The sequence below is a fragment of the Sinocyclocheilus anshuiensis genome, unplaced genomic scaffold (genome assembly GCF_001515605.1).
Source record: "Sinocyclocheilus anshuiensis isolate Anshui unplaced genomic scaffold, SAMN03320099.WGS_v1.1 scaffold79, whole genome shotgun sequence".
NCBI classification, from domain to species: Eukaryota; Metazoa; Chordata; class Actinopteri; order Cypriniformes; family Cyprinidae; genus Sinocyclocheilus; species Sinocyclocheilus anshuiensis.
This window is the reverse complement of record NW_015548213.1, coordinates 1,539,885-1,550,064: the sequence shown is the minus strand read 5'-3', so window position 1 is coordinate 1,550,064 and position 10,180 is coordinate 1,539,885. Positions and strand designations below refer to the sequence as shown.

The 10,180-nt window shown below is 34.2% G+C and overlaps 1 protein-coding gene across 1 annotated transcript in view; it reads left to right on the top strand.

Moving 5' to 3' along the window:
- Nucleotides 1–10,180, top strand: part of LOC107653791 (E3 ubiquitin-protein ligase HECW1-like) — a 63,502-nt gene that overhangs the window by 24,740 nt on the left and 28,582 nt on the right. The window contains exons 5-6 of the mRNA XM_016440613.1: nucleotides 2,227–2,302; nucleotides 6,686–6,855. Coding sequence (XP_016296099.1) covers nucleotides 2,227–2,302; nucleotides 6,686–6,855 — 246 coding nt within the window. The remainder of the gene's footprint in view (nucleotides 1–2,226; nucleotides 2,303–6,685; nucleotides 6,856–10,180) is intronic.

Sequence of the window (10,180 nt, the reverse complement as noted above, 5' to 3'; positions counted from 1 at the left end):
ACACACACACACACACACACACACACACACACACAGAGACAGTAATCAGTCTCCTGTCAGTGTTTTCATGTGTTTTCTAATGACTGCGTAGCATCATGGATGCAGTTCACTCCTCATATTCCGGGACTGAAGGTTTCTACATATTATATAGCATTTATTAGATTATATTGATGTAGCACACATCATTCCATATAATATCCAGAATTTATTTTGTGTTGGTATATACCATACTGAATACTGAACGGTAACCTAAAAATGGTAACCTAAAACTTAAAGAAAAAGGTAACCTAACAATGATAACATCTAAATTAACGGGTTTTATTAAGTCAAAAGTATTATTTAATATTGATAAATACATAAAATTGTACAGAAAAAAAATTTATCAGGTAAAGGCACTACCATAGTACATCTAAAAACATTTTAACATGTGAAATGTAGTTTTGAATTTGTTTTAATTTAATTTCCATTGTTATTTTATTGTTATTTATTTGATTGTATTTTTCTTTATTTTAGGGCTGCAAAAGTTAATGTGCATCATTTAAAATGTTTAATAGCATTACTTTTCTCAGTACAGTCTTGTGCTATCTAGTGAAAATTTTAAAGCAACTTTTATAATAGGCTATACCATGTATCACAAACTAAAACTAAAATTAATTTGTGGCTCTTTTTATTTTATTTTACTCTTTGAGTTATGAAAATATGTTGTCCATAGTGATGATAAAGTCAGTTTTACTCATTTGTATCTTCTGGAGATTAAACAGAGATTTATTAATCTGTATCCAGAGACTCTTTTGCCTTAGCAACCACCCAGAAGCCCCTAGCAACACATTCAAAATAACTCGGATTACCTTAGCAACTGCAAAGATATCCTGGCAACACCTTGAACATCTTCTTCAGAAAATAAAAATCTAATAATTACTAAAAGCAAACAGCATCACCACAAAACTGCACCAAACAGACTGATCCGACAGGCTGAAGTAGGATTGGTGCTTCAAACCGCAGCGTTTGTGTAATAACCCGGTCCGGGTCCCAGAGTCCCGCTGGAGCACAGCAGAGTCTCCCGCAGATCCGTCTAATCGGAGTAATCTAGCTGAAGCAGCGGCGCTCAGGAGGACAGGATTTGCATCTCATTTGTGTGCGAAGTGTCAAAACACATGCTCTGCTTTTCCCTCTGCGTGCTGTTTGTCTCTGTGCTCTCTGAAGGGTGTTTGGACGCATTTATAGGCAGTTCTCTGGAAGGTCTGCATGTGTACGTACATTACAAAGATCGGAAAGTAGGAGTTTATAGTAGACTGACTGAAATGAAGTGTTGAGAAATGTGTTTGTTTTGTGCACCGTAAATCTCTTTGACTGTCTTTGGCATAAAAACAATCCTCCTCGTCTCATTAATGAATGGACTGTTGAATTTCTAAAGAGGTAAACAGACTAGACACAAAATCATGAAGACTGAGGACGTCTGGTGCAGTAAGTGCCAGTACGGGTTATTATTAGTTTGCTGTGGGTAATTAATTTTATTTAAATAATATTTTCAGTTTTTCTGTTTTCTGTTTTGTTTAGACACAGTGTCTAGCAGTGTTGTTTTGATAGTCACCCTGGACCCCAAGGCCATTTTATTATCTCAAATTATGTATTTCAGATATTTTCTATAGATTTTCAGTTAGTAATTTTAGTGTGTTAACATTTCTATTTATTTATTTTTTTAACCTGCATCATCACACATGTATTGCCATCTGCAGGTGGGATTTCTTACTGCACACAGTCTCAGATAATTCTGCTGTCATCTGAAGATAGATGATTATACTTTGTTTCTTTTTTTCTTTTTTTAATGGTACTTTGTGTTTTGTTCCACTTTTATGATGCAGTATTTTTTTGTCTTCAGTTTACAAGTGTTTTTACATCTCTTACTTTAGTCTTCGCTCTAGTTTACAGTAATAACCCTGGAGCCAGTGTTCCCTAACAGATTGAGTTTTTCCTCTTCTGAGAAGCGCCATCCCATGAGCCTCTCCTCCTTCTCTTCCTGGCTGCTGCATCAATGCAGTCCTAATGAATGTGTGCTATTGATTGGTGCCATGAGCCGGCGTCAGTAATGGGCTTTAAGCACAGTATATCAGGCCATATGCACTGAAAGAACAGAAGAGGACAGAAAGAAGGGGGCGTGGCCTGTGTAGAGTTACTTCCTGTCCTTCAGTCACGTGATCAGCTGACCGCTGTGGTTCTCTCTGATAGGCGCTGAAGCCTGTCATCAGTCAGGAGCGTCCTCAGACTCCGGGCTGCAGGAGACTCATCAGCTTCTCTCTGTCAGGTGAGTCGGTGCTGGCATTCATTCATTCATTCATTCATTCATGCATTCATTTATCTGAAAGCTAAGAATTCCTGTTAGAAACTATTGTTAGTAAAGCTCAATCAGTTAAGAATAAATGCTCTCAACTTTTTCTATATGGTAAACATCCTGAATGAATATTGTGCTAAATAAATAAATAATGTAAGGAGATGATGCAAAGAAAAGTGGCAAGTGATTTTAGTAAGTATAGGAATATGTAGTAGTTTGCCAACTAAAAAACCTTCTCCAGTTTTATTCTTAATGTTCACAAGAATTGATTTACTGTTGCTTTTTAAGCATTTTATATATTAAGTCCCATTTATGTGCAAATTCGAAAATCAAATTAATAAGAAAGTCTTTAAAAAAACAGAAACTGATACAATTTGAAACACATTAAATTGATCAAAAGTGACAGTAAATACACTTATAATGTAAAAAAAAAATATGTATATATTTCAAATTAATGCTGTTCTTCTGAACTTTCTGTTCATCTGTGAATCCTGAAAAATAAAATGTATGACGGTTTCCACAAAAATATTGTGCAGCACAACTGTGTTCAACATTGATAATAATCAGAAATGTTTCTTGAGCAGCAAATCAGCATATTAGAATGATTTCTGAAGATCATGTGACACTGAAGACTGGAGTAATGATGCTGAAAATACAGCTGCGCATCACAGAAATACATTACAGCTTAATAGATATTCACATAGAAAACAGCTGTTTTACATTATAATAATATTTCACAGTTTTTACAGTAGTGCTGTCAAACGATTAATCACAATTAATTGCATCCAAAATAAAAGTTTGTGTTTGCAGAATATATGTGTGTGTACTGTGCATATTTAATATGTATATATAAATGCACACACATACATGTATATATTTTAAAAAATATTTGCATGTGTGTGTATTTATATATATTTATATATAATTTAAATACAAACATAAATATCTTATATATAAATGTAACATATTTTTCTTAAATATATGCATAAACGTGTGTGCATTAATATATGTACACAGTATACACACATATATTATGTAAACACAAACTTTTATTTTCGTTTGACAGCATTAATTTACAGTATTTCAGATCAAATAAATGCACCTTTGATGAGCAGAAGAGACATCTTTCAAAAACATTTAAAAAAAAAATGTTGGCAAACTTTTGAACAGTAGTGTAAATTAAGAAGTTTAATAAGCCAATGTTTATTTTCATTACTTTTTATGACTTATATTTTTAATTCATATTGCATGACAATATTTTGGATCCTCAAGAGAGCATTTTTTGGTTGAGAGAAGCATCTCAACACCTTTTCATCTTCATAGCCTCAGAAACGTCTCTTGCTCACTGAAGTCTCTGGGCTTTATAAAACCTTTATAACCTTTTCTCCGTTGTGTTTCTATGTTGCACTGAGTAACAGTTTCCCATGAATCCTCTCGTGTCTCACACTCACTGAGTTTGGCCGTTTCAATGAAACCTGCAGAAATAACAAGGTTTTTGGTTCTTTTTGCAGCTGTTCTTTGAAATGTTCAGCAGGGCTTGTGTATTATCATTAACTTCTGAATTAAACTGTATAAATCCAATGTCACAACCCAAACAATTTAAAAGAATAATTATGAAATTATGAATACGGTCTCTCTTTCCTCATCCTGTTCTCTTTCTTTTCAATTGTATCTGAAGTTGTGATGGCCAAACTATGGTATGCACTCTTCAGGACTCCCTCAGCGCTGTATATTTTATTCATAACACACCTCTCCTGCCATGAGCTTACGGTCTGTCTGAACATGCTGCTGCAAACACATGCACATTAACAGCTTTGTGGAAGCTCCAGCTGCCAGCGGATCTCCTCTGTAAGCAGAAAAAACCCTCGGGAGTCAGAAAACACGACTCCTTTTAGCCCAAAGTGATGGCTTGTGGACAGACGACCTGCAAAAACCTGAAACCAAGCGAAACATCCTCTGGTTGTATTAGCATGGCAGGACTGTTTGAGAAGAAACCGGATAGAAATCCATTGGGTAACACCAGTGAAAGTCATTTTAAGAAGTAGGTCCTAAAAATAAATGTGCAGTCATTTCACTTCTTTTCAGTGAATACGGGAGTCCTGTGGCTCTAAATGGCATCTCACACTCAGACGCTCCGTCTATAATGTTAAAAAGGCATTAAGCTGATAGTCAGTAGATTATGGCAGTGCAATAATACGTCGCAGCCGAGCTCGTCTGGATACTGGAGCAGATAATGAGCTCCTGTGGGATTCTGAGGCTTCCTGCTCTTCTCTTCATATTCCCAGACGCAGACTTTATGGCTCTCTCGTCCGCTGTTTCTCTATGAATTATGTTTTAATATTGCAAGGACACCAGGAAACACAAAAATGCGAGAATATGCAGTTGAATATTAACGGAGAGTAATCGGCGGCTTTCTTTTATTATTACATAAATAGTATTATTATTAGCAGTAGTAGAATTAAATAAAGGTTTAATTTAATTCATTATCATTAAAATTCAAATTACACACACGCGCACACTCACAACACATATATATTTTATTTAATTATATATGTGTATTATCATTATTATCATTATCATTATTATACAGCATATATGTTTAGTTTAGTTATTTTACAGTTTACTTCAGTTCAGCAGCTATTTCAATATAGCATATATATATATAAACAAGTAAAATTATTCCATATAATACAATACATTTAATATAATTGCATATTTCTTGTTATATGTAATATAATAGTTAATATAATAATATTATGTGTGTGTGTGTGTTTAAAAATTGTAATAATTATATTTAATTTGTATTAATAATTATTCATTTATTCATTTATTTTATTATTAATAGTAGTCCGTCCATCCGTCCGTCCGTCTATCTGTCTGTCTGTCTGTCCTATCTATCTATATACTGTATCTATCTTTGTCTGTCTGTCTCTCTCTCTGTCTGTCTGTCTGTCTATCTATCTATCTATATATCTATCTGTGTCTGTCTGTCTGTCTGTCTATCTATCTATATATCTATCTTTGTCTGTCTGTCTGTCTGTCTGTCTATCTATCTATATATCTATCTTTGTCTGTCTGTCTGTCTGTCTGTCTGTCTCTCTGTCTGTCTGTCTGTCTGTCTGTCTGTCTCTCTGTCTGTCTGTCTGTCTGTCTGTCTGTCTCTCTGTCTGTCTGTCTGTCTGTCTGTCTGTCTCTCTGTCTGTCTGTCTGTCTGTCTGTCTGTCTCTCTGTCTGTCTGTCTGTCTGTCTGTCTGTCTCTCTGTCTGTCTGTCTGTCTGTCTGTCTGTCTCTCTGTCTGTCTGTCTGTCTGTCTGTCTGTCTCTCTGTCTGTCTGTCTGTCTGTCTGTCTGTCTCTCTGTCTGTCTGTCTGTCTGTCTGTCTATCTATCTAGCTATCTGTCTATCTATATACTGTATACATATACAGTACATACATATTGTTTTGACTCTCTGATGTTGCTTTTTGTGTTATTGTTTCACTGTTCTATATAAATGATTAAGTTATTATGTAAAATATATACAAATTACTATATATATATTTTTTTTTTATTAGATATTACATCATAATTTAGTAATTAATAATAATATAATAATTTGATAGTTTTACAGTTTTTCTCAGTCGCTTTGGTGCATTTCTCACATCACTATCCCCGCACCCTCACCCCTCTTCCACGAGGCTGCCCTTCCATTTCTGTGTCACAGTATTGTAGAAATGGTACACACTATGTCCTGCTTGGTTCATATATGCTTGTAAAGTGGGGGTTTATGGGATTCAGCTCTGACAGTGATTGTAGAGAAGTGGCTTATCATTGGTTGCAACTAATGCTTCACACACCCCTTCTCATCAGTGAAAGTTGAGATTCACCTGAGAGAAATTGTTCAATTTAGGAGACATTTTCAGGAAAAAAAATATTTAAAAAAATTTGTAAAATTTGCTTGACAGATTTTGACAACTAGTTCAACATTTTTGTATGTAATGACTCAAGCAATGAAATGAGGACTATTAGTTTTATATGGAATGACTATTCAGCATTCACAAGTATAGTTAATTTTGACTGACATGACATAAGCAAATGATAATGTTATAAAACAGCAGAGAGTTGTATGAAAGCAATTGATGCATGTCCAAAAGCATTTGCAATTTGTTCGAAGGAATGAGAAACTGCTACTATGATGTGCACAAATGACTAAATGTTGTGGAGGTTGAACTAACTGTTGTGCAAATGTAAATAGTGATGTGAGAAATGCACCAAAGCGACTGAGAAAAACTGTAATAATATTATTATGTTAATAATTATACTACCTATTTTAGTTGTGGTTTCACCATCAACTCTTCCTCTGCTCTGCTTTCTTCCAGACATTCAGGCAGTGGGTCTGAAGAAGGGAATGTTCTTCAATCCCGACCCGTATCTGAAAATCTGCATCCAGCCTGGAAAGCACAGCATCTTCCCTGCGCTGCCTCACCACGGTCAGGAGAAACGCTCCGGCATCATCTGCAACACGATCAACCCCGTCTGGAAGAGAGAGGTGAGCTGCTCCTCACTCGTCTTTGACATGAGCGATCATTTAAAGGCATTCTGACCTTGAAAAAAAAAACCTTTGAATTTGAGTCTGGAGCTGTCTTTGTGATATTTCACATCACGGCGAGTCTGTGTTTGATTGTGCTCAAGGCAGCTTTGAGCCGAACATGAAAGCAGAGTCCCTCAGGAGCTTTGACTCACTGATGCTGCTTCTGCCAGCGGCCCTGAAAACAAAAGCATATGGAAATGAAGCTCTCTGATAACTTTATGACTTGAAGTTCTGATTCAGACCCAAACTGTGAGGTATTTTATCCCAGCTTCTGTCTACAGCACATTTGGGAGAAACATAACCGCACAAACAGAGCTGGCATCACCTCTACAATCGATACAGTGAAGCCTTTGATATCTGATATTATGGCAAATATTTACAAGATTCATGGATATCAAAGAGTTTTCAAGTATTTAATCGAGGCACTCAGACAAGCATTTTTAGATTTTTGAACATTTTTATTAATAATGCTTCAGACTCACTCATAGTGTGTTGTATTGTAACCATTATAACTAAAGATATAACCATAATCATCCATTTCAACATATAATGGAATCAGTTATGCAATCAGAATACAATCTACATTTACATTTAGTCATTTAGCAGATGCTTTTATCCAAAGCAACTTAAAAATGAGGACAATAGAAGCAATCAAAACCAACAAAAGAGCAATGATATGAAAATGCTGTGACAAGTCGCAGTTAGCCTAACGCAGTACACAAGGTTTTTTATATAATAAATAAAAAGAAAACAAGTAGATAGAATAGAAAACAAGAATAGGGAACTCTAGTGTTAGAGGGTCTTTTCTTAAATAAAAATAAAACAAGTCAAAGGAATAGAAAAAGAATAGAGATTGCTAGTGTTAGAGGATCATTTTTTATAATAAATAAAAAGAAAACAAGTAGTTAGGATAGAAATAGAATAGAGAGTGCAAGTGTTAGAGGGTCAAGTGTTGTTGTATTTTTTTATAAATAAAAAAGAAAGTTAGAATAGAGTGCTAGAGTTAGAGGGTCAAATGAAGATGGAAGAGATGTGTTTTTAGCCGTTTCTAAAATATAAATCTAAAAATTAAATACATAAATCACACAATAACTGTATTTTTATTATGTTGTTAAAGGGATAGTTTACCTAAAAATGGAAATTTACTTGCCCTCATGTCATTTCAAACCTGTATGAGTTTCTTTGTTCTGTTGATCACAAAATAAGACATTTTGAAGAATGTTAGGAACCAAACAGTTGACGGTACCCATTGACTTCCATATTAGGGAAAAAAATTCCTATAACCTTTTTTTTTTTTCCATTTTGTCAGCATAACAATTTAAGTGAATATTCAGAAATTATTTGTTTTTCTTTTGCAGCACTCACTGATTTGTGTAAAACACATTTCAGCAGAAATTAATAATTAATAACCCAGAAATAATGTAAAATATTAAAAATCTTAAATATAATAAATATTAGATATGTAATACTTAAATAGTTATAACTAATTTAACATGTTTTACATTTGTGTTTATTTACAGCTTTAAATTAGATATTAAATCCAATATTTGTTTTCTTCTGTATGTCTTGATACATTAATAAATATAGTAATTTTTGTTCATAGTTTATTTATGTGTACCAATTTAAACAACAGTATTTACGTAATATATATAAATATATGTGTGTGTGATATATATGTGTGTGTGTGTGTGTGTGTGTGTGTGTGTGTGTGTGTGTGTGTGTTTTTTATGGAAGAACTGTAAAATGTGAAATGCCTGATGGGACATCATCTACTTTTTTAAACAAATTGGAAATTAATTTCACTTCCCAAATCTTCCCAAGTGTTTTTTGCTGTTCAGGTTTAAATGTGAGACTTTGAGACAGCATCGCTTCTGATGTACTTGCAAGCTGTGAAACAAGGAGGAAACTGAGATCAGGAAACCGACGGACCAATTAAACATATTTATGACGCTGCTTAATTTCATATTACCAACAAAATCATTGCAAGCATCATGAATATGCAATACATCACCCGACACATCTCGTCCAGATGTGATTAATAACTGCAGTGCAGCCGTTCGGCTCTTGATGAGTGGAAATATGTTCGTATGAATCAGTCTGTTTGGCCAGATGATAATATTTGGCTAGCGCTGACCCAGATGTTGATATAGAGAAGTCTTTCCGCTGAGAGGGAACGTGAAATCTGCTGTTGGCCAGAGGACAGACCTAATTAATGGCTTTTGTGTTTGTTCTTATGTCCAAAGCCATTTTCTGTCATCTCCACTAATGCTCCTTTTTCCTGTTGACAGTGTCTTTCTGGATAACAACTATGTTGAAACCCACCATCACTGTGTCTCATTCACTAATAATCACAAACGAGGTTTGAGTTTTGCCTGTGTACGTTATTCATATCCCTCAGGAAGGCTGAGAGCTGATCTTTATTCTGTGCAGACAGATGAATATCTGAACAAGCTCTTATTCTCTCTGATTTATTAATGTGTGTTTTACTGTCTGTTGCATTAACTCCTGCACTGATCCTCTTTAATTCAGAAAGAACATCTCTCTGATTCTAAACTGTAGCCAGACTCTAGGCAAATGAAAAATTTTAAACTTGTAAAAATAATGCCTTGCCTTTACATACTGTAGTACTGAAAATACAGACTTGCAGTTACTGTATATTAGACATTATGATGGTAAAACTGTGGTATTTTGATATATACGTACACTGAATGATTACAATATGATTGTCATATATGACAGTATTTGAAGTTACACTATGGTAAATGTCTGAAAATATCTATAATATATATATAAATATAATGTGCTACTGTATGCACATTAAAAATTTGATTAAAAATACAGTGAAAACAGTATTATTGTGAAATATTATTAGAATTTCAAATATCTGTTTTCTATGTGAATATCTATTAAACTGTAATTTATTTCTGTGATACGCAGCTGTATTTTCAGCATCATTACTCCAGTCTTCAGTGTCACATGATCTTCAGAAATCATTCTAATATGCTGATTTGCTGCTCAAGAAACATTTCTGATTATTATCAATGATGAAAATAGTTGCGCTGCATGACATTTTTGTGGAAACCGTGACATTTTATTTTTCAGGATTCACAGATGAAGAGAAAGTTCAAAAGAACAACATTTATTTGAAATAGAAATCTTTTGCAACATTATATATGTCTTTACTAGCACGTTTGATCGATTTAATGAACTCTTGCTAAATAAAAGTATTAATTCCTTAAAAGAAAAAAAAAACTTACTGACCACAAACAAACTGTGTGTGTGT